We start from the raw sequence: 26231 nt of genomic DNA, 5'->3' as shown, positions 1-26231 counted from the left end.
TTATCTGTTGTTTCACGAATTTTCGAATGTTTCACATATTTAATCATCCGGCCGCTGAGGATACCCAGGAGTAGAACATCTCAACAGAATTTGAATATATGAATTTTAAGATTTTAGGATTTTAAAATGTTTGGATCTTTGGATCTTTTGATCTTAGGACTTTTAAATCCTAGGGTTTTGGACCTTTGAATTTTTGGATTTTTGAAACTTTTTTTTTTAAGGTTTTTGGATTTTTGGAGCTTTGGATTTTTGGATCTTTAAATTTTTGAATTTTCGGATTTTTGGATTTTTTGAATTTAGGATTTTTTTTTAGGATTTTTGGATTTTAGCGTTTCAGGATTTTAGGATTTTAGTATTTTAGAATTTTAGGATTTTAGGATTTTAGGATTTTAAGATTTTAGGATTTTAGGATGTTACGATTTTAGGATTCTAGGATTTTGGGATTTTTATATTTTCAGATCTTTAGATTTTTGGATACAAGGATTTTTAGATTTTTTGGCTTTTCAGATCGTTGGCTTTTTCGATCCTAGAATCTTTAAATTTTTGGATTTTCAGTGCTTTAAATTTTCAGATCGTTGGATTTTCAGATTTTTGGATCTTTGAATTGAACAAAACTCCTCCTCCGAATAAATCCCTTTTTCAATATAGTTCAACAAAAATTATCCAGAAAATGTATTGAATTTCCTCGTATTCTAATGTATTGAGTAGTAGATAGTTCGCATTTACATAATCACATCACTTACCGAATCCTGATTCTCCCTTCTCATCACTAACTACTGTCCCTCCCATGATAATCGCTAGGGAACCACGCTGTAGAGGCGACCCTTCTGGCCTTCGGGCGGCGAATATCATACTAACGTTCCTTCCCTCCCCCTGGTGACTGTAAGGTCGTGGCCGGCGTCGTTATTGACTATTTAAGGTAATATTATATCATCAGGTACGTAGCGTAACCGGCACGGCACGTTTCATGCAAGACAAATATTATTGCGTGTGTTTCAAATGTGGATGCGTATATATAGCGGAACGGCTCCGAGCATACACAGCACGCTTCAGATAAACGCATGAAGGAATTCTCGAAAAGAATATTTTGCCGGTGCCGGGCACGAACTACATGGGCGAGTAGCACCATACATACAAACCCAACGTCGAAGTTTGTGGTGTGGGTGCGTTCGTCGCTCTTCGGTACGACATCGGTTCAATCACCAGTAGCATTTCTCCGTTCCGTCTGCGCTGCCGGTCGGTACAGAGAAGTTGCTATGCCTGATGATATGAATACATCATGTATTTGTCTGCCGGTGTCAGTACGTGCCGTTTACGCTACGTGCCTGATAATATAAAACGGCCTTTAAAGTTCGAATCACCGAAACATGCACAATGAGAATGATTTGCTACTACCAAGCGTCATTTGGTGTGTTCTTTGTGCATTTTCACAGGTTCAGGTCAATCACGGAGAGCAACTACGAATTGTACAGTCTACCCAAGCTCAAGCTCAAACTCAGTTTCCTCGTATTCCAATCTAACGAGGAAGGAAGATCATATTTTCACGATATTTACATACTTTTTCGTCTTTTGACGTTTCAGAATCAAAATTTATCAGATTTATGCACTTTCATTAACACTAAAACTACCGACAGTTGTTATATACTTATTTCTACCAAACCGGTCATTTTGAAATGTAAAAAATCAAAATGTAAAAAAATGCAAAATGTTTTACAGAGAATAAAATATATTCCATCCTAATATTGCAAGTACATGATGACTACATCTATTTGCATGAAATATAGTATTTTAATTTGTATTTTTATTTATATATACACTCGACAAAAAGTTAGGAAAAAAAAAGTGCAAAGTGCAAAAGGATTTTTGAAATAATGTAACTTCTTGAAAAATCAATGTATGAAGATGAAATGCACATCGTTCTGAAGCTTAAACTTTCTTGTTTTGGAATATGTAATGAACACATTTTTATCTGGGTGTATATAGATGTAGTGGACAAAAATATCAGGAAGTAATAAAAAATCGTTTTCCTTTTGTTTTTTCAAACTTTGGGTAGACTAACACAATTTTTTGCCAACCAACTTGAAAGTTTCTCGCGGCTTACACCGCGAAACCTGCCCAGCTTAGCTCACCTCTTTTTTTAAATATTTTCTCAGGGTCGGCCACCGACCTCGGGAGGATTCTTCAACCCGTATTTTCCCGAACGGAAACCTAAATCCGCCTTTTCCAATGCGCACTGGTTCTGGGACAGATTGATAGTGATTCGAAAGAAGGTTAATCGTATGGATATATGTGATTTTTTTATCGAACAAAACGTGGGTTAATCGATGAGGTGCCGGATGTCGCAAGTTGGGGCCCGTTGATGACTTCGTTGGCATGGGAGAGGAGGAGTTGACGTACCTGGTACCTTTCCTTCTTGGGGACAATTTGGTGATGTATGGATGAAACGTGGGTGTTCTATTCCAACCCAGAATTCGCTGGCTTCGAACGCCTCGGGATGATGAATCAGGTGGGCGTCTTCTACACAATCTTTCACACTTTCCACTCTCAACCACTTTATTTCCGCTTCCTATTTCTCCTTCTTCACTTTTCTCAGTCGACTACGTATTTCTTCTCAACGTGTTAACTTCCGCTATGCTTTCTTAAAAACTCTTCTTTTTTTCTCCGCAACGTATTCTTGCTTCCGTTTTTCTCCACAGTCAAAGTCCAAGTTCCCTCGAACCGTTGAGCTCCTTCCTTTTTCCTTCTCTCTCTCTCTCTCTCTCTCTCTCTCTCTATTTCCTCTTCTTTGATGGTCTAAACTTTCCGGATCTCTCGCTGTCACTCAATGTTCCCCAGTGGTTTACTCCTCAAAGGTAAGGGTTAGTAGGTTGCACAATGTTTTTACATTTAACAACAACAATAGAACCAGTTATATCAATACAAAATATGACTTATAAACTATGGAAACACATTGAAAAAACAATTTCAGGTTTCACAAATAATTGTGGCGTTACAAACTCAATAACAAATCCTATTAATCTTATTAAACAGCTTTCATTTGATTCCTATAATATTCATGTAGGACCTAGAAAAAAAGATATTTTTATTTGAATGAAAAGTTACCCCATAATTTTTGATGATAAATAATTCAATAAATAATTATCGCACCGCAAACGGAAAGGTAGTTTTGAGAACTCCAATTAATTTCGTGGAGAGGTAATTTGTTGCTTTGGCGAAAAAATTATTTAAATTTTTTGCACCAATTTCAAAAAAAAGTCAAAATTACGTTTACGTGTTTTAAAAAATCCTCTGTAATTTTGCAAATATTTTTTGGAATTTTGTATAAATTTTGTAATTTGAATGTTAGCAGATAAATTTTTATCATAGTGTATCCCCTGAATTCCTGTGAAAATTTCATATTGATACGTTCTACCGTTTTTTTCTAACCGATCGATCAAAGTTTAGAGTAAATTAGAGCAATACTTCATCGCACACCTTACCAAAATTACAAAATGCTATGCTATGCCAAATGAACGATTCGTAGCTTCCGTTTTCATGCGTTTGTGGGTATGACGATTGTAAGGAGTGATGATACTCACACACATACTTACGTATTCTCACATATACACATACTCCACCCCTCAAATTATTGTTTTGAATATGCTGTTTATTTATATCATTCCTGGAGTGCATTCAGCTTTCTGTGCAGATAGTTCCATCAGCAGAAATTTCAGCTTGTTGATGATCATTCTCATCCGAAGATGACGTCAGTATCAACATTCTTCTTGGTCTACGTAAATCGATGCTCTTTACTATTGGTCTCTGAGGAAACGAACATTTTTTCTTATGATTGATCTTCTATATTTCAGATACTGGTCAAATTTCAGAATTTATTTTCATAAACACCTTGATCGATATCAGAAAAGTCTTCTCTAGAATCTGTTACGTCCTCTAAAACTATAGATATGTTCGGGCGTCTCGGCATTTTAGGGTTGAGTTTTATAACTAAATAAAAATATATATTTAGAATATTGATATTTTGTCCCCTCAATATAATACAAATATTCACAACTTACTTACACTGCAAACTACTATAACTGTATTTTTTTTAAAATCAACCTAATTATCCACAATATTGTGAATATTTCAACTGCACTGATTTCGACATAACCTATTTCTACCGTATACAGCAACTGCCAATGAGAAAATAAAATTGCATCACAATATATTACAAAATTCTAAAAATTTGCCATTTCCCAAATGTTGTGGTTTAGAAGCAGTAATTTTTCCGCAAATTTTGATTGGCTGGCGGATTGACGTAGTTTTTAAGCAATTTTGGTATTAGAACATTAAAGATTATGTTGGTAGTTCTAGTGTTAATTATGTCAGGTAATTTAACAAAATACATAATATATTGTTTTGTAATGTTTGCTTCATATTTATGATAATTTTCACATTGTCTTCGTGTAAATGTTAAAGAATCGATATGTTAGGGTCTTTCAATGGAGTGTATGTTTTTTAAATTTTAAATGTCAAAATACCACGCATTGGTTGCATAAATTGTCAAAAATCCATCATTTCATAAGGTTCTGAAAAAAAATCGTCTTGTCGTTTTCAATTCATTTGTCTGCTCACATGATCAGGTTATGTATTTCTACGCTTGATTATAAAATATTATAGGGCGTCGTGCACAAATTACGCAACGCAAAAAATCCGGACCCCCTCCCCACCCCTACGTAACGCAATTTCCTATCTCTACTACACAGAAAGTAACGCAACCTCGACCCCCCTCCCCCCCTTATCACGTTACGTAATTTGTGCACGACGCCTAAGAAATATTGAGACGCAAAAAAAAAATCGTCGATAAGTTTTATTCTAGAACTATGTGAGCTGTGATCTTTTTAGGTTGCCCATGGATATTTTCCGCCGTCGGGTGATCGAATATGTAAAAAACAAAAAAAATGCAACGCGAAATATATTTCTAGAGGTATTTTCCAGGTGACCGTGTCAAGTTGCCTACGGATATCCTCCGCCATGGGGTGTTCGGATGTGTGGAAAATCAAATATATCGTCGGTATGTATGATTATGGACGTATGTCCCCGATGACCTTCTCAGGTTCCCAACGGTGGAATATTTAAAAATCGCGTCGTGAAATATATCGTCGATACGTTTTATTATAGAAATGTGGACATCCTCCGCCACGAGTGTGAAAAATATTCAAAAGTTGACCAAAAAGTTCGATCCCAACGAATCATAAAATATCGAGGACCGCCGTGTTATAAAATACATTCGATTTCGTTTTGTCGAATGATTGAAAACCGTGTGCACAGAATCACATCACTTACTGCAGTGAATCCTGATTCTCACCCCTTCCCACTAACAATTATCCCTTCCTTGATAAACGCTAGGGAACCACGCTATAGAGGCGACCCTTCTGGCCTTCGGGCGGCGAATGTCATACTAACATTCCTTCCCTTCCCCTGGTGACTGTAAGGACGTGGCAGGCGTCTTTATTGACAATTTAAAGCTCGAATCACCGAAAATTGCCCAAGGAGAATGATTTGCTAGTCCCAAGCATCATTCTGTGTATTCTTTGTGCAATTTGGGTGGTTCAGGTCAATCATGGAGAGCAACTACGAATTGTACAGTCTACCCAAGTTCAAGCTCAAGTTCTACGCTTGATTATAAAATATTGTACAGCAAAAGTAAAATGTAACCTTTGATTAAAAGTTCGATTGATACTATAAATGTAGTCGAAAGATATGCACATGCACCACAAAATATTAGAACCAGTCATCTCACGATGACGTCTCATCATAAAAGGTAACCCAAAACATTAGACAAGTCCATTGGCAACACTCTTTTTTCGCGACGACCCTGCTCGGAATGACCCACTCTATTTGGCAGTAGCAGAGAAACCGTTGCAACCGTTGTTAATTGGTCTCGACCTGTTTGGTAGTGAGTTTGGGGTGTCCATATTTCCCCGCAAAAGGTTTCATATTTCTAATCGAATTGAAAACGCGCACGCCGAATGAAAACGACGACTCCCGCACTCAGCCAAACATGCTGAACGAATATGAAGATAGCATAGCTACAACAAGCGGTGAGGTGAAATAAGCGCTCAATTCCGTTTTTTCTCAATTTTCGCGAGCTAATTATATTTCGTCAAATTGTTAATTATGTTTTCTCAATTGGTGTTTTCTTCTTGTTGTTGATCTGGATAGATTAGTTTTTCGTTCATTTTGCATGTGATCTCTGTTGCAAAATATTCATTTTCTTGTCTGAATGTAACCCGAAGATGCCACAAAATCTGAAGCTCAGATAGAGCACAGATATGAGCGCAAAAATAAATTCTGCTTAGGGAAGCATAACGCCAAATGAGATATGTTAATATTCTCCTCGTAGCATTCGAGAAGATTGTGTGATCTTCACATACAGCCACCGAATGGTACCTTCTCTTCACCGCTCCCCAAATTAGAATTTAGAACAACATGATTTTCATGGTGTATCCATTCAGCAGTAAAATTTCATCAAACAGAACGATGCAGTTTCCATGCAGGCAGCAATTTGGGAGGGAAAACGAAATGCACACTTAGATAAACAAAAAATAATAAACATGTGTACCATTGTCTTGTTACATCACATCTTGCCTGTGAAACGAAATCGGTGATCGGCTTCAAGCTTCCAGATCGGGGATTAGGATTTTTCGGATTTTATTGGAGGTAAGTAACGTGAGAAAGAAAAGACGCGAAGAACGATCATAACTATAGAGTGTCTGGACTTGACTCGCGGTGCATTTTTAGTATGCCAAGGTGAGCGTAGCCTCCCGAAAACGAAGGAATTTAGAGGAAAGATTATACTCTAAAATCTCCCCTTTCGTGAATTGTTATGTGCGCCAATAAAGTAATAAAATCCATCGCAAGTCTATTTCCAGTCACACAGCGTCATCTCAGGTTTTTTAACGGAATATCTCGCGCGTTATTGTGGTCATTCGACGTAGACCATTTTTTGCCCACACAGTTGATAATCCGGTTGTGTTTTATTTTGTTTTTCTTTTCTGGTTAAGTTTGTATCTCCTGATAGTGGTTTGGTGCAGCAGATTGCCGGATAACTTCGGGCGGGGTGATAATAGCGTGCGGTAGGCCAAACCAGTTTCGGCGCAGTGCCAGGAAGTTTTCCATCAATTTAATGTGTTGTATTTAGCCAAATTGAATATGAGCATAGATGAACCTATGTTTCGCACGAATGAATAGAGCTTGTGAGTAGCATAATAAAGCTGGACTCTTTTCGAACTCAGCTTGCGTGGGAATCGAGAGACACCGATTTGCAGCTTATTCAAATTTTGACAGGGTATCCTTTTCGTTTTGTTCCCATCGCTAGTAGAGTAAACTAATCCTGACAAATGATTCCCGATTCTTAACTGTTTTCGAATAACGACTTTCTCCGAGTAGCGTTAAACCAGAGCCATCCATCTTCTACCTTATCTTCCTAATCCGATTCTTTCCGTTTTCGCCAAAAAGATCTCGTTTACGTTAAGCTTTCTTGATGAAGTGATTCGAAGAATAGAGTCTCACATATGGAACGTTCGGCGCATAGTTTGCTAATTTGCGCTATCGAAGACGGTGTCTACGTATCAATTTAATATGCATTCTAGGTTACCTCAGTTCCCACGATGAAAACTTCCATGGGATAATATCGATTATTTTGATTGGGTCCAATTTGTCGCAACAGGTAGCTTGAACGATTGTCAACACCAAAGTGAATGGCTGCCGTCCAAAAAAGGACAGGACTACAAACGATTTGTTCAGAAAATGAGACAAGTTTTCTTCCGATGAGAAGGCGGTTCAAAAGCGCACCGTTTGGAATGCAACCCAAACAGTAAGACGTTCACTAATCTGTCAATCAATCAAGTTGTTCTGAAGAAAAAAAAATCCCCGCAAAAAAGTGCCACTTTTCAAAAGCTGGTTGTACATTCGTTTGTGTCAGTCGCAAATGTTGAGCTTCACCGACAAAAAAAAAAGCCACTAGAGCGAGTCAAATTAATAAATGATAATTAAGGAGTCACATCAATACTTCTCTCATACTTTGCTTTTGCGCGTCTTTCTTGCGCTCTGCACTATGCTTACTTTGTGAATATTCTGAGAATAACTTCAGCATTCGCACGTCCGTTCAGTAAATAGGAGTACAGAAAATGACGGTTTTTTTGCCGTGAATAGAAACATACACGATGTCCAGCTGCTATTCTTTGACGTAGGACTACGTCTAACCTTTCAATATAGGGGCCCATTTCAATATTTTGGTGTAAAAAAGTGTTCAGTTTTTGAACGCTAATACTTCCTCAATTAATGAATGGATTTTGGTTCCAAATACACACATTGATAGGAAATATCCTCAGCAATTTTTATATGCTACACATTACGGTTTTTCAGCTCATATCAAGTTCAAATTGATGGAAAATTGGAAGAAATTGGTCTTTCCCATACATTTTGTCTGCGCTCCCGCAGCAAACAGCAATTCATTACAAGCAACCACGGGTACGGGCGAGACGTATGGGCAAGGCGAAGGAGGGAGACAAAAAAGAGATTATAAATAAATATAGGCGGTCGCTACAACCTTAACTATATGGCTATATAAAGTGAGCGATGGTGGGGCTTGGCCACATTCTATCATCGGACGCCAAGCAGGAAAGACGCTATCTTGAAATTGATTTTCAGCATGACAGATATCGCTACATTTTCCGGGGATGTATGCGGTGCGATACCGCAAGAGTGAGAGACAGGAGTTTCAATGGGATGTGGAGCAAGAGAGCATATCGAAGTGTGTTAAAAGCGGTGGAAGCGTCGCGCCGGGCGAATGAGTGGCTAATCGCGCTCGATTTGATAGAATGCTGGAGTTTTAAAACGGTTTTATATAGCTGTGACATATTTGTATGTTGTATGTGTATGTAGCACATTAATTGAAATTTGACCACTTTCCTGTTGACCGGTTGATCTGAAATTTGGAACACATCTTTATCTCTGCAATCATTATAAAACTACATAAGCTACAAAATGGCGGATTACATATTTTCTCAAAGCCCCATCAGTATGGGTATTAAATGAAGGACTTGACTAGTACACAGTTATTCATGAGGAGTGCAAAGCCATATCACGATACCAGACGGTAAATTCCTATTACGATATACTTGCCATCAAGTGTGTGTTCGTTGCCGGCTGAACAATAACCCCTACAACATTTGCACCGCACGACATTTGCACGACAAATTTTGATTTTTTCGTATCTGAGGATAGCGATAGTAAGAATAGCGTTTGAGTGTTTGCTGAGTGCTGAGGTTTTATTTTATCCTTTGATTTTTTTTTTCTGTAATTTTGTACATGAAAAGTTGGTCATTCTAGGATCTGTGCTCCAATAATGGACACCCCTTGGTGTAGTCCTACGTCTCTCCGGTTATGTCCCCGACATCACCAACCCGTCTTTTTGCGCAATGAGTTGGATATACACCCAGGTTTTTTTTCGCGGTTTTTTTTGCGTGGTTTTTTACGAGGTTTTTTTACGCGAATTTTCCAATTAGCGCAGTTTTTTTACGCGGATTTTCCACCTAACGCGTTTTTTTACGCGGATTTTCCAATAAACGCGGTTTTTTTACGCGGTTCTTTCACGAGGTACGTATCCCTCACGTAAAAAAAAACCTAGGTGTATTAAAATTCTGATTCGCTGCTACGTTAGTTGCTCGATTTGGTTGGCACAATTCGGGGAGCTCAGATTCAACCAATTAGAAAGTGGAATTTTTGGAAATAAAAAATTCACTCTCGCCAGTTGTTCCTCTGTTTTTCTCTGAAAACATACCAATGCATCGTCGGATGTCAACTGAGTGTCGGTCACTAGTTCAATTGATAGGGACAGATCAATGAGGTACATATGAGGTGGAGCAGTAGGCAGAGTATATTTTTATTGGTAAACAAAATATGGTGTTGTCATTATTTGCATTCAATATAGAATCTATATGGAAGAGACGAAACAATATTTAAATAACTCACAACTTGATGATGTCATGAGAAAAAACTCTCATCAAATCTTGTAACTGATTGTTTTTTAATAGATGATAATCGTATTGTGACATACTTCCATCATTGAAATTCTGCTATTCCCAGTCCTTGGAAATAGCAGAATTTTCAATGAAATGTTGCTTAATTGTAAACTATTTTCCTCAAATCACATACACCCGTACTGGGAGCCTTCAAAATATCATCCCATCACCGCGAAAATAACGAAAAATTTTTTGTTTCGAAAAAGCTGAGAGAGTGAAAATGACACACAAAAATATCACTTTTATTCATCTTTTCCGACATCATTTCACGAATATCCGCTGCAAACTGTCACATTATATGCATATTCAGTGGGAACTCCACGAAAAGATCTGTTTTTATGTGATAAAAAACTTGCCGAAGTAAGCATTTTCATATGGATGGGGAAGACAATTGAACATTAACACAAATATCAACGTCACAATGTGAAAAGTAGCTATGGCAGCGCATGCTATCACGCACACTACGTTCGCAAATTCTGCCATCTGCTCCACCTAATACTCCTTCTCATGGGGGACAGACGTAAATCACAAATAACAGCAAGACAAGCGGCTTGAATGGAGGTGTGGTTATTCAATCGAATGGATGGGATACAGTGAGAAGAGATCCATATGAGTGAAACATGCCCGTACATCAAAGTAGCCAATGATCGCGCGATATTGGTTAGAAGAGAAGAGTTTTGTCAACTGATGGCTGATGGTATTTGTCGTTTGAACAGGCTTCCATACAGGCTTTTCTGTAGGAAAACGGTGACTGGCTGGGACTGACAGTTACAAAATACGAAAATAAAAATATATACGGTTTGTTTTCGGATGTTTTACAAAATGAGAATACTTTCTAGTCGAATTTCTGACTATTTTCCATTTATACAATAAGTATCTTTAATGATAAGTAATTTTTCGATTTTTTTTCAATTGCCACTTGATCAAGTTATGTATGTCTACGATTGATTATTTTTACATTTTCATCAAATATAATATTTTCATTCAAATGAAACGATTGATATAACTATTTCTATTTTTCTATCGAAAATAAAATATTGTATACCACGCGTAAAATTTAATATTTTAATGAAGATTCGGTTGATACTATGACTGTCTTCGAAAAATATGCACCACTATGAAGTTTTTTTTAATGATTCCCTACATGATTCATCATAAGTACTTTTTCGTTTATTCTTTCACGGCGTTCTCCATAGCTTTTAGATAAAAAATTGAAAAAGAAATACCGAAAGTACATTTTACAATGGTGTGTCTGTCGCAACGTATCTTCCAGAAAAAAAATTCATCGAAAATTCAAATAATTTGGATGTTTCAAAATTTTGGTTTTACATTTTTGGTTTGGGTTGACATTTTTGGTTTTACACTTTTTTCTAAATTTCCAAATACCAAAAAAAAATAAAATATTTTCATTTGTTCCGCGCAAATCTCATAAGGGGATATTCTAGTGTAGAGACGCGAATTTCGGACGTTTTTCGAGCTCCGTAAAAAAAGAATATTTTTACTATCCATTATATCATTGTTTGTTCATCTATGCTTTAACAATAAAAAAAAATTGAACGGAGAATAAATATTCATATTTGGAATATTTAAGAGCTGATTAAGTGAGAGGGCTCAAACAAGTTGTGTCATGGCGTAAATAAAACAGATTCTGAATCAGTAATAATGCGGTGATCGCATGAACCTCGGACAAGTCGAAACATCTTTTTTGACAAAATGGCGGCCGTTTGAAAAACAAAATGCGGTTTAAAACGTGTTTTCTTACGTTTCTTAATTTTTTAAAAATGATAAAATTTTAAATCACAAATTTTAAAGGTTCATGCGATAGATAGATGTCTGCAGACAGTATCCATATAAATTCGACATAAATCGGTTCAGTAGAACTTGAAATATCGTGCACGCCAGTTTGAAAAAACTAGTTTCGAGAAGACTCGTTTGAAGTTCATGGTTAGATACCGCATCACTTAAATTACTCTAACTCAGTAAATAATAGGAGTTTCGATAAGTCTTTCCTAGGGTATATTTTTAAATGCCTAAACTACAGAAATACGAAGAAAAATTCTGAAAAATATTCACACAAATCTAAAAAATACATGCGAACAGCATTAGATACGAAAATAAAAGAAGGGACTTCAATATATATATTTTTTTTAAATTTCGAAGCACCAAAAATGTTAATTTTTTTTGTATTTTTTTTTTGTGGACGATATCAACAAATTTCATGTTAACTTGTACATTTTTCAGATATTTGTGATTTTTTCAGCTTTTAGCACATTTAACGGTACAAAGAAAATTTCGAAATTTTATTTTTTTTATTTTTGTAAATATGTTTGTACGTGTTTTCTAATATTTGCGATGTTTCCCACATTTCGTTCTCTAAACAATTTTGATTAGGTCTTATAGTTTTCAAGTTAGATTTTTTTGTAATTTGTTTTTTTTCTAACTATGTAGGAAATTATTTAGGAGATTATTTAAATGTCCATTCAAAAATTTCAAAATAAATTCAAAAAAATACAAAACATCATTTTAGAAGCTACGATTATTTTTTTCTCAAAAACAGTTTTTTAAATTCTGAAAAAATGTGTTTTTCCATACAATATCCAAAAAGTCATCCATACATCGAAAGAAGGGAAAAGAGTTTCTCAAACAATAGTTTTTTCATATTTTCTTCGCAAAATTACCAATGATGTTTAACTCGTAATTATGATTAACTCGTTTATTATGTGCAAATTCTTGAGGTTGACATGTTCTGCAAACTTTTTCCTATTTAGAAACATGTCAATGACTTGTCCTGAGAATTTACACACAAAAATGTTACGAGTAAAACATTAGTTTCAGTGGAGTCTCCAAGCAAAAATGCCATATATTTCAAAAGTTATAAGTAATCGAACGCCTTCGACAAATGTCCATGTTTTAACATTATCTAAAATTTTGCCGAATATATTATCTCCCTTACTTGACCTCAAACAACATTTATAATAGTTGTATTTTTTAAATATTTTTTTAATGAAAATGTAAACATTTTTTCACATTTCTTTCTTCTACCAAAATCTTTTAGGTCCAATTGTTTTTGAGTTATTTGTTTATTATTTAAGAAAGAAAAAAAACTTTGGCCCTTTTCCAAAAGTAGTCTAATTTTTTTAAAAGGTTTAAAGTATGTAAAGTTGCTTGAACGACCAATGTCTTTAAACCCCCGACGTTTCACTGCAATCTGAGATGGTGCTGTCAACTCTCAAGACAAGTTGACAAAAAACATCCATATCGTTAAAAAATTGTAGAAAATTCCTTTTTTCAGTCGTTTTGAAATTCTAAAAAAATATATTCAGATCCATTATTTTTATTTTCGTATATATTTCTCTTCGTACGTGTTTTTAGATTTGTGTGAATTTTTTATTGAATTTTAAGGAATTTGTGCTGATCATATTTTTTAAAGTTTTTTTAATTTATATTTTTTTGGTTTTTAGATATTTTGTTTTGTTTTTAATTTTAAGACCCAGTGTAACGTTTATTTTCATATGAATGTGATCATACGTGTTTTTAAATGTGAGATTTATTTTGGAATTTCAATTACTTTTTGTACCACGCAATTTACAATAAATATTTTTTTTTTTTTTTGGTACCCTACTGGTTATTAGGTTTGGGGCACGTACTTCCTAATAAAAATCGTTGAAAAAAAATATATTACTTCATATAGTTTCATATTGATCAAAAACAAGAATGTCGTCCCCAGCCCCAGACACATTCATCGCGAAAATAGGGTTTTTTTCTCTCATTTTTATTTCCACATTACAGGTATCAGAATCATTACCTTTATTACGTTGAAAATTATTCGTTTATTAGAAGCTTCAAAATTGCTATTCAACTATTTTCAGAAATTCCTTTTAACATACACCTTTTCAGTTTTGATGTTGTCAAGCCGTTCATTTAATTTTGAGTAACGATATTTCGCTCTTGTCGAAAATTAGTCGCAATTATAATATGTCATATGATAATTAAACAGATTATTTTAGGTAGGTATCATTGCATGTACAAACTGTTGGAACATCGATTGGTTTTCGTCAAACTCGTTCGGCTCTATATTCATCACATTGCTCACGGACACTATTCAAGATATTGAGACCATTGACAGGACTTCTCGTATTGTGTCAATCTCTTGAGTTTTCACAATTCAACAGAAAAAATTATACGATCCCTCAGAATTTGTTATATTTGGTAGAATCGATCCTTTCAAAAAATAATAATTTAATAATTTTTATTTCGTCATTAGAATGGACCATTTCAGGTTAGACTAGACCACAAAATCTGGATAGTGATCTTAAAAAAATCATAAAAAATATTCTTTGAATCAATATAATAATTAAATAATGAAAAACAATAAAATCATTAATCAAAAGTCATAAAAAGCAACATCTCGTTGTTAAAACATCCGAAAATATATTATTTTATTACGTAACGTAGAAAAACATTTTCTGTGGTTCAGCACAATTGTCTGCAATGACTAATTGTTTCAAGAGAGAAAGAGAGAAGAGAAAGAATATGAAATATGAAATATGAAATATGAAATTCAAACAGCATCAATACGAATTTCAAACCAGCAAATACGTTTCACAAAAAATTACGATTCTCGAAGCAACATTAAAAGACACATAAAAATATGAAATATGAAATATGAAATATGAAATATGAAATTCAAACAGCATCAATACGAATTTCAAACCAGCAAATACGTTTCACAAAAAATTACGATTCTCGAAGCAACATTAAAAGACAAATAAAAATATGAAATATGAAATATGAAATATGAAATATGAAATATGAAATATGAAATATGAAATATGAAATATGAAATATGAAATATGAAATATGAAATATGAAATATGAAATATGAAATATGAAATATGAAATATGAAATATGAAATATGAAATATGAAATATGAAATGTGAAATATGAAATATGAAATATGAAATATGAAATATGAAATATGAAATATGAAATATGAAATATGAAATATGAAATATGAAATATGAAATATGAAATATGAAATATGAAATATGAAATATGAAATATGAAATATGAAATATGAAATATGAAATATGAAATATGAAATATGAAATATGAAATATGAAATATGAAATATGAAATATGAAATATGAAATATGAAATATGAAATATGAAATATGAAATATGAAATATGAAATATGAAATATGAAATATGAAATATGAAATATGAAATATGAAATATGAAATATGAAATATGAAATATGAAATATGAAATATGAAATATGAAATATGAAATATGAAATATGAAATATGAAATATGAAATATGAAATATGAAATATGAAATATGAAATATGAAATATGAAATATGAAATATGAAATATGAAATATGAAATATGAAATATGAAATATGAAATATGAAATATGAAATATGAAATATGAAATATGAAATATGAAATATGAAATATGAAATATGAAATATGAAATATGAAATATGAAATGTGAAATATGAAATATGAAATATGAAATATGAAATATGAAATATGAAATATGAAATATGAAATATGAAATATGAAATATGAAATATGAAATATGAAATATGAAATATGAAATATGAAATATGAAATATGAAATATGAAATATGAAATATGAAATATGAAATATGAAATATGAAATATGAAATATGAAATATGAAATATGAAATATGAAATATGAAATATGAAATATGAAATATGAAATATGAAATATGAAATATGAAATATGAAATATGAAATATGAAATATGAAATATGAAATATGAAATATGAAATTCAAACAGCATCAATACGAATTTCAAACCAGCAAATACGTTTCACAAAAAATTACGATTCTCGAAGCAACATTAAAAGACACATAAAAATATGAAATATGAAATATGAAATTCAAACAGCATCAATACGAATTTCAAACCAGCAAATACGTTTCACAAAAAATTACGATTCTCGAAGCAACATTAAAAGACAAATAAAAATATGAAATATGAAATATGAAATATGAAATATGAAATATGAAATATGAAATATGAAATATGAAATATGAAATATGAAATATGAAATATGAAATATGAAATATGAAATATGAAATATGAAATATGAAATATGAAATATGAAATATGAAATATGAAATATGAAATATGAAATATGAAATATGAAATATGAAATATGAAATATGAAATATGAAATATGAAATATGAAATATGAAATATGAAATGTGAAATATGAAATATGAAATATGAAATATGAAATATGAAATATGAAATATGAAATATGAAATATGAAATATGAAATATGAAATATGAAATATGAAATATGAAATATGAAATATGAAATATGAAATATGAAATATGAAATATGAAATATGAAATATGAAATATGAAATATGAAATATGAAATATGAAATATGAAATATGAAATATGAAATATGAAATATGAAATATGAAATATGAAATATGAAATATGAAATATGAAATATGAAATATGAAATATGAAATATGAAATATGAAATATGAAATATGAAATATGAAATATGAAATATGAAATATGAAATATGAAATATGAAATATGAAATATGAAATATGAAATATGAAATATGAAATATGAAATATGAAATATGAAATATGAAATATGAAATATGAAATATGAAATATGAAATATGAAATATGAAATATGAAATATGAAATATGAAATATGAAATATGAAATATGAAATATGAAATATGAAATATGAAATATGAAATATGAAATATGAAATATGAAATATGAAATATGAAATATGAAATATGAAATATGAAATATGAAATATGAAATATGAAATATGAAATATGAAATATGAAATATGAAATATGAAATATGAAATATGAAATATGAAATATGAAATATGAAATATGAAATATGAAATATGAAATATGAAATATGAAATATGAAATATGAAATATGAAATACGAAATATGAAATATGAAATGTGAAATGTGAAATATGAAATGTGAAATGTGAAATGTGAAATATGAAATATGAAATATGAAATATAAAATATAAAATATGAAATATAAAATATAAAATATGAAATGTAAAATATAAAATATAAAATATGAAATATGATTATAAAATGTAGTTCTCACATATACATTTTCTTGCGTTCAACACTATCAACGATTTTTCAATCCATGGTTACTTTGCAACCCAATTTCGCGGATAATCGGGGCTCTTCTGTATTTTCTAAACACGTTTCCTATACTTATCAGTCACGTATTGTATAGCTTTCCAACAATTCAAGTCACCTCCCTGTCTGACTGCGATTAGATCTTCTCTATCAAAACAAAACATTGATTATGTAGTTCATGTGACAAAAACACGTCAGCCCAATCCTTCCAGTTGCTACACCTCCCCTGCCAGAAAGGGATTCGTTAGCTCGAAATAGCGCAACAAAACTCCTTTGTCTCGTGAATTACCGGGTTCTTTGATATAATGCGTGTGCGCGAATATGGCGCCAAAATGTACTCAAACTCAACGCTTAAAACAACGAAATACAGACAAACTTTTTTTTCATTACAACGCACTTCTGATAACTCTACATTGTATGCGACTGGCAACGCACAATCATTTGCGCCGCACTTACGCACATTTAGCTAGAGTCAATAATTAAAAACAAACTGATTAATTTCGCAGCAATCACTCAAAGCCATATCTCACGGCTCTCGGAGTGTTTTCATGTTCACTCAATTGGCAGCAGGAGGTGATAATATTAAGTACGGCCGGCCGAAGGTAAATTGCTCGAATTAATTGGAATATTTATTAATGCTGGGTGAGTCGCATAAAAGTCGTAAAGATTGTACGCCTATTTGTTTTTATGCTCTGTTTTCCTTTGTGTTATCTTCCCTAATGTGTGAAATTCGATCCTAATCAGTATGGTACATGATCTCGCTGGAAAGCGGTTGAAGTTAATGTAGTGAGGAGTGTCTGTAGATTTTAGTGCGTATTTTTATTGTTTGAAAGCTGCGAATATAAACAACTATTGTTCAATCAAGTTAGTTACGTTTACCGCGAAAATAATCTAAACTGGTAAGCTTATCTCTAACCCATTCACGTTTATTGTAGTTTATTATTATTACTCTTGAATTCCTAACACACAAATGTTTTACGATCGAAAAACGTTTGCTCCATATTCTTTCTGGGAGACAAACTCATAAACTATATTTAGATTTGATAAAATAGCCCCAAATTTATTCAAGTCAACGCGTAAGCGAGCTCAAATGCGCGGTACGGTTTCGGCATTCAGGAAGCTTTGAGAGCGGTCGTGAAAATAACCTCCGATTTATTCTACACACATGCGTCACTTAGGTAGTTTATTTAACCCCATCCACTTTACTATTCCTTATCGGTAGTTTACAATTTTACTACTATCTCAATGGTAATGATTCTCTGGGACTAATTTCAACCATTCTGGATGTAAACTGACGGTGGCACTCATTGGCTGTATTCAACCTTCCAACGCATTATTTTTACGTCCTACTAGTACTCCAACGTCTTGGAATTTTGCTACATGAGTGTGTACTTCTAAATTATGTACAGTGCAATCTCATGAATGGAAACATTATGACTCATTTCAGATGAGTGGGTATCAGTGCCGCACCGGAAACGGAGCCAAAATTGATGCTTATTTGTTTCTATCGCGCACAGTACATTGCCCACTGAAATTTGATAAGCCTGAGGCTCATTAAGAATTCCTCAAACGCCGCACCGTGGAATGGAATGAATACCTAATCAACTTTCTTACTCTACCTTTCAGATTGAACGAAATGGCGCTTGCAGTGAATTCGACTAGATCAAAGCCAGGAGGATTATCACCCTTCCAGGTGTCGCTGCTGCTGCTGCTGCTACTGCTGATGGCAGGTGGAATCCGCTGCTACATGTTTCCGGAGCAGCTGGGAGCTGGGCTGATGAGCGAGCAGTACGAGTATGACTGCTTTCCGACTTATAGAAACGGTAAGCTATTATTTCTTAGATTCGTTCCGATTAGGTTTTTTCTTCGGATGTGGCCCGAAATGATTTAGTGTGTGCAGAACTTTCTCCGTCTAGTAACTGTTTCTTATTTGTTGATGAGATAAAAATCCTTGCAAATTTGTCCCTGTCTCAGCGACGGACGCCAGATAAAAAAATGGTGCCAATAGAACGTGATCGATTCAACCGGAATGCGGAACTTTGCATATTTCCGTAATTAATGGCAGCGACAAATTATAATAATATTCAGATGCGGCAAGCATGAAAAAAGTTCCCATTCGGATCGTTTTGTTGTTTATTATTGCGCCAAATCAGATGAATTTCAAAATGCATATTAGGTGTGGTCAGAGTCACCCGATCGGTTGTGTGGAATGGTCTTCTACTGATTTTTTTTTTGTTTCTTTTTCCATAATTCTCTTTCGTGATTATATATCACTTTGCGAGGGAATCCGTCTAATGTTGTGACAAAATACTCGAAAGTGGAACAGCACAGTTTTTTTTTTGTACATGCGCCAATGTTTCTTGTTCTCCGAATTCTGATTCAACCACAACCCAGAATGCGCAGGTAGTTCGCGTTCACAACTTGCTACTTTAAGGACCGGGAAGAAATATGTAAGACATACGCCTGGGACCGCACGTTTTGACTTGTGTGAAGTTTGCTTGCTTGCAAGTTTTTGCTTTGCTTAGTTTTTAAGAAGCTTTAAACTTTGCAGTTCATTCGCCTCTATGTGTAAAGTTAGCAGATGAAAGTTTAGCGGATAAAAGTTTTTGTTGCGTGCAAGTTTCGGTTTAACGTTTTGCTAGATTTAGTGAATAATGAATTATTTCGGTTGAAATAAATTGATTATTTATCAAGTAACAACCTTCAAAATCATGCTCCTTAGATAGAGAATTGAATCATTCATCTTTCCACATAATTCATTTTTTTCTTGATCGTGACAGGGAAAAGTTATAGACTGAAACGTGAGCATGGGTCAATATAGGAAAATATACAGAATTTTGAAAATCAAAAAAAGTTGTAGAGTTCTCGAAGTTATTCGATAGAGTAATATTTCACCTATTTTCCACTATTTGATTAATCGGAAAAAGGTCTGAGAAATTTAAAGGCCAAGTTGTATGGGAGACAACCGCGAGTAATCGGTTTTCTATCTCACTAACCATAGAATTAGGTAATTGTTTATGTATATTTAGAAAAATATAGTTAAGGATTCGGCTCCTTAAAACTTATGTAACTGAGCCTGTAAAAATAAACGAATTAATTAAAAAATAAGTTGTATGGGAGAAACTAATTATTTTAAAGAAAATTGAAAAAAGTTATTTGAAAGGACCGAAAACACATTCTCATTCGGACTCATTCGATAAAGAATATTTTTATTTATCTTTAGCCAAATTTTCATTGGTCCGAAAAGGGTATGAGAAAAGTTATTGGCCAAAACGTTCACAAGTTGTACGGGGGAAAGGGTCTGGCTGGGTAAGAAAGTAAAAAGTAAAAAGGAAGAAATTTTGACTATTTTTCGAATCCCTATCCATAGGATCTATGGTAATGAACGTACCTTTCAATTTTTAGCACGCCATTCTCAATAGCTTTGATATAAAAAATTGAAAAAAATACTGAAAGTGCATCTTAAAGGGTGTGTCACATCAAATTGCATCACGGAAAAAACGCTGTAGAAATTTAATTTTTAGGAATTATATCTTCAGCTTTCGCTTATAATCAGATAAGAGTGTATAGATCACGTTGGCCAGGCTTCAGTGTCAATTTTTCGTAAATTTGGAAAAATGTCGTCGAACGAAAAAGAGCGTCGTGAATTAATCCTGCGCACTCATTTCGAGAATCCGGAGTTGTCACATCGGGACATCGGTAAGATGCTGGGAATCGTCCAATCCACGGTCAGCAGAGTACTAAAACGATACTTCGAGAACCTAACCATCGACCGGAAGGTGAAGAACGGCAAAAATGGATGCTCCGTCAGCGAAAAAGATCACAAGCGCGTAGTTAAGCAGTTTAGACGTGATCCGAGAAGTTCGGTCCGGGATGTCGCCAATAAGCTGAATTTGTCAAGTTCATTCGTCCAGCGGACCAAGCAGCGGGAGGGCCTGCGTACATACAAGGTTCAGAAGGCTCCTAACCGCGACGAAAGGCAAAACATGGTGGGGAAGACGCGAGCCCGGAAGCGGTACACCGAAATGCTGACGCAGCCGCATTGCCTGGTAATGGACGACGAAACCTACGTCAAAGCGGACTTTCGTCAGCTGTCGGGCCTGTTGTTCTTCTCCGCAGAGGACAAATTCAGCGTTCCGGAGGAGATTCGCAAGCAGAAACTATCCAAGTTTGCCAAAAAGTACATGGTGTGGCAAGCGATCTGCTCTTGCGGAAAGCGGAGCGCCCCCTTCGTGATGACCGGCACGGTAAACGGGCAGGTTTACCTTAAGGAGTGCCTACAGAAGCGCTTTCTACCACTATTGAAGCAGCACGAGGGCCCGACCATCTTCTGGCCGGATCTCGCTTCGTGCCACTATTCAAAGGACGTGTTGGAGTTGTACGAAGCCAACGGGGTCACCTTCGTGCCAAAGGAAATGAACCCGCCCAACGCGCAGGAGCTTCGCCCAATAGAGAAATATTGGGCGATTATGAAGCAGGCCCTCCGGAAGAACCCAAAAGTTGTCAAATCGGAGGCGGACTTCAAGAGATAATGGATTTCTGTTCAAAAAAACTACAACCTGACGTTGTACAGAACCTTATGGACGGGGTAAAGAGGAAGGTGCGAGCATACGGGCTTGGGCACGAAGTATGAATAAAAAGAAAATGCCAAAAGTTGTTTAATAGTTTTTATTTTACTGTCTAAAATTTTCAAAAGGATCGGTCTACTGGGCGAATTTCTACAGCGTTATTTCCGTGATGCAATTTGATGTGACACACCCTTTACTATGATATATCGAGAAATATAATTTAAAAATAAATTTCTAAAAAATTAAGTACTAAAAAAAGTCTTGAAATAATGAATTTTTTTATAGTATTTAGAGATTCAGTACTACTATAATTCGTATTTAAATGTGTTCATACGCCTTTTATAGATATATGTGATTTTTTTCAGATAATAATAAGATAATTCTCCTGTATGGAGCTATAGTGAAAAAATGAGTTTTTCTTTTATTTCCCCATTCTCAAAAGGCTTGGAAATGAAAATTTGAGAAAATACTCAAAGTACTCCTACTATGGTGTAGCGCGACAAATTATAACAAAATTCTATCCCCTGCGTAAAAAAATCCTGGGTGTATTGAATTTATTAGAGTTTTCAAAACTGATTTTCGATGATTATTTATTGAACTATTTATTATCAAATACGAATTCGAAATTTTTCGTTCATAATATCTCAGTACTGAATAGCCCACAACAACGTTATAGAAATCAAATGAAAGATAGTTGATGACGTTAATTGGATTTGCTATCTTCGAAAAAACAGAAAGAAATCGATTTCTCATTTCTTCCCGATATTTTTATCCATTGCATCCACATACATCGAAATACAAATTTCTCTGATATATATTCCGTGTAAATCCATGTAAATTATGCTTTAAAGAGATTTATATCCCATCTTCATGCGTTGATATGGGTTCACGATTTTGAAGCATTTCCAAAATCGCCTAAAAATTTCGACTTCGCACTCTGTTCCTTCATTTTTTTCAAGTGTGAAAAAGTTCTATTTCCATTTTCGATAAATTCATTAATTTCTTGTAAACATTTTGGCCCATACCTTTTCTCAAACTCTTTTCCGGCCAACGGAAATTTGGCTAACGATGAATATAACTATTCTATATCGAATAAGTACTATCTCGAAAATGTGTTTTGGGTTCTTTCAAATAACTTTTTTCAAATTTCTTTAACATAATCAATTTCTTCCATACAACTTGGCTTATAACTTTTCTCATACCCTTTTTCGAATAATAAAATTGTGGCTGGAAGATAGGTAAAATAACTTCGATAACTCTATTCGAACAACTTTTCTTGATTTTAAAAATTCTGTAAATTTTCCTATATTGACCCATGCTCACGTTTCAGTCTATAACTTCTCTCTGTCACGATCAAGAAAAAAATGAATTATATGGAAAGATGAATGATTCAATTCTCTATCTAATGAGCATGATTTTGAAGGTTGGTACTTGATAAACAATCAATTTATTTCAATTGAAATAAATCATTATTCATTAAATCCAGCAAGACGTTGAACAGAAACTTGCACGCAACAAATACGTTTATCCGCTAATTTGACACAAGTCCATAAAGAAAAAACGCGAAAACGAGTAATCTCGTGAGCGGTCCGCAACGGATGGGACGCGAAACACGAGAAATCTTTAATTTCTATGCTCATCTACCCATGTTGTGCTTACCGAGTAACTAATGTAGCCGCGAGTACATTTTTTACTTACCATTGCGAATCAGGTGCGTATATAATTCATTCGCTCGAAATGCAGATGCAATGTCTACAGACGCTGTGGAGAGAGAATGTAGTTCAACTTATTGGGTATATAAGAAGCCATTCACAATTTTTCTTTCACAGCCAGCCAGCAAGCAGACTTTTTTCTAGAAATCTTGAATGAAAAAATTATTTTTTTAAGTTAGAATATGTCTAAGAAGAATATGCCCTTGGAAAGATTTTTCGAGATTCTCATAATTTACCGAGTTATAGTGATTTTAGTCACGCGGCATTCTCTTCTGGTGCGATCTGGTCCAAACTTCAAACGCGTTTTTCTCGAAACTACTTTTTTTTCAACGTTATTTCCAGTTCTAGGGAACCGATTTATTGCAAATCTATATGAATACATCTTTATATACAGCCATTCCATGCCAAACCGATATAGCGGTTCTCAGATTTTCGTCAAAAGTGGTAGTTTTGTTCTATTATTTAATTTTTTATATTTTTTCTGGAAAGCTGAGGATTTTTCACATAATGTATCTCGAAACCAGGGAGGCGCTTTTTTCGTTTGTGAGTTATGATTTTTCAAAGTTAACCGATGGTCCGAAACATCATTTTTTCCCATTTTTTCCACTACAAAAAATCATAACTTTTGATCTACTAAACCGATTCAGATGATCGACATATCAAATTAAAGCCAATGAGCTAGAATTGTCTGAAAAAATATTACACTCTGATTAAAAATGGATTTTTTATTTCGTAATTATTGATTATATTTATTTTTTATAGCTGACAACGTTTTGGAACCAAGTGTGCTATGTTTTTTATATTTTTTCCTGCTGAGGTTTTTTCACATAATATATCAGAATACGAGGTGTTATTTTTCGTTTTTAAGTTATGATTTTTCAAAGTTAACACGTATTCAGTTTTCGTTCAATATTTCTATGCGACTATTTAAACTGAATGTATGTGACTATAATAATATATATCGACCATCTGAATCGGGAAATCTGAATCTGGAAAAAAAAGGGAAAAATGGTTTTTTGGACCATCGGGTAACTTTGAAAAACCATAACTCAAAAACGAAAAGAAACGCCTCCCTGGTTTCGAGATATGTTGTGTGAAAAATCCTCAGCTTTCCATAAAAATATAAAAATATATAGCACCCTTGGTCCCGAGAGTATGAAAACTATAAAAAACAACTACAATCAATAATGACAAAACCAAAACCTGAAATTTTTGCAAGTGTAGTATATAGCTTAAATTTGATATATCGACCATCTAAATCGGTTCAGTAGTTCACAAGTTATGAATTTTTGAAAAATGACATTTTTGGAAAAAAGGGGAAAATATTTCATTTCGATATTTCAAATCACCCTAAAATAAGAATGGGCACCCTAACAAAAAAAAATACGGGTCTAATAGTTTGCGATAAAGAACTAAACTACCACTTTTTACGAAAATATGAGAACTACTCTATCGATTTGACAAGGAATGGCTGCATATTTCTTTATCGCATGAACCAAATTTTTTTTTTAATTTCACTATTTAAGAAAAATCTACTATTCTTCGGTTCACCAGTCCTTCGCCGTTTTCGCGTGATATCGAACAACAACATTCCAGTCTAGTATAATCAGATGACACTCTTCCAGTCATCCAATGGCCGTGGTTTCTGAAGTTCTGCTCTACTCTATTCTTACAATCATATTCATGAAGTCGATTTTGTCTGGATGGAAAACTGATTTTCTGTTTTTTTGTATAGTAGCTTCTCATAGGTTCGCCACCATTCTAAACAAGAAACCTATGTTCCCGTTACGTCATCTTCTCGACTACAACGAGAATATATTTAGCGGGTGGAATGGTCAAAGTATTGGTCAAACATGATATAGTGAACACTGATTATCGTATACTGTTTTGTCTCAAACTCCGAACACTTAAGCTTTGAGGACCATTAAACTCTTAATGGTACTGCTTCGCGGAATAATTTTGACTTTGGGATACAATAAAGCTTTATTTTTTACTTCACTACAATAAAATTGATTTACAAATACGCATTCATGGTAGAAAACAAAAAAAAAATTTTTGATTTCATTTGCATCAAATTACGAACACCGTTTTTGTCACTGACTCAAATTCCGAACAACAAAAAAGCAAAATTCCATTTCATAACTTTTGAACTGCTGATGTGGTTTTTATCGTTTTTGAGTTATGATTTTTCAAAGATGATTAGATGTTAGATGTCGATGTCGATTAGATTATCCGATGAATCAAAATTCCCGATTTTTTTTTTCCAAAAATGACTTTTTTCATGGAAGAAGAACCTTTCAACAAAAAAAATATGAAACTGAATAGATTTTCACTTCTTCGGTGGACTAAAGAATCTCCTGATCGAAAAGCTTGTTTTAGTATGGGTCTTTGCCAACTGTTCTGCTGGCTAGCTTATATCTCACTTTTTTCACTTCAAGTGGGCGGCAGTCGTACTTTGTGAATATAGAACTTCGCTTAGATGGAATTGTTAGGATTCTCTCGACAGAATGGAATGTTTTTGCGGTAGATAAGCGCTATAATGCTGCTGCACGTAATAATCGATGGAGCTCATTATGGGAAAGTTCACAGTTCTGCACATGTTACACTACCACTTGCACTACCACGCATTTTTGTGAGTATAGGTACTGGATGTTTTTCGGGTATGCACACGAACCTACTCTTTGATAATCTTG

The 26231-nt window shown here is 33.9% G+C and overlaps 1 protein-coding gene across 6 annotated transcripts in view; it reads left to right on the top strand.

Annotated features, from left to right (window-relative positions):
• Nucleotides 1–26231, top strand: part of LOC129780610 (receptor-type guanylate cyclase gcy-5-like) — a 273526-nt gene that overhangs the window by 105214 nt on the left and 142081 nt on the right. For 4 of the 6 annotated variants that reach the window (XM_055789065.1, XM_055789062.1, XM_055789067.1 and 1 more), the window contains one exon: nucleotides 18885–19081. In XM_055789065.1, coding sequence (XP_055645040.1) covers nucleotides 18895–19081 — 187 coding nt within the window. In that variant the 5' untranslated portion in view covers nucleotides 18885–18894. Of the gene's footprint in view, nucleotides 1–17859; nucleotides 18158–18689; nucleotides 18710–18884; nucleotides 19082–26231 lie in introns of those variants that run through there. The other 2 variants (XM_055789064.1, XM_055789066.1) reach the window with 2 other exon arrangements.

The sequence above is a fragment of the Toxorhynchites rutilus genome, chromosome 3 (assembly GCF_029784135.1).
Source record: "Toxorhynchites rutilus septentrionalis strain SRP chromosome 3, ASM2978413v1, whole genome shotgun sequence".
Classification (NCBI taxonomy): Eukaryota; Metazoa; Arthropoda; class Insecta; order Diptera; family Culicidae; genus Toxorhynchites; species Toxorhynchites rutilus.
This window is presented reverse-complemented; position numbering and strand designations above follow the sequence as displayed.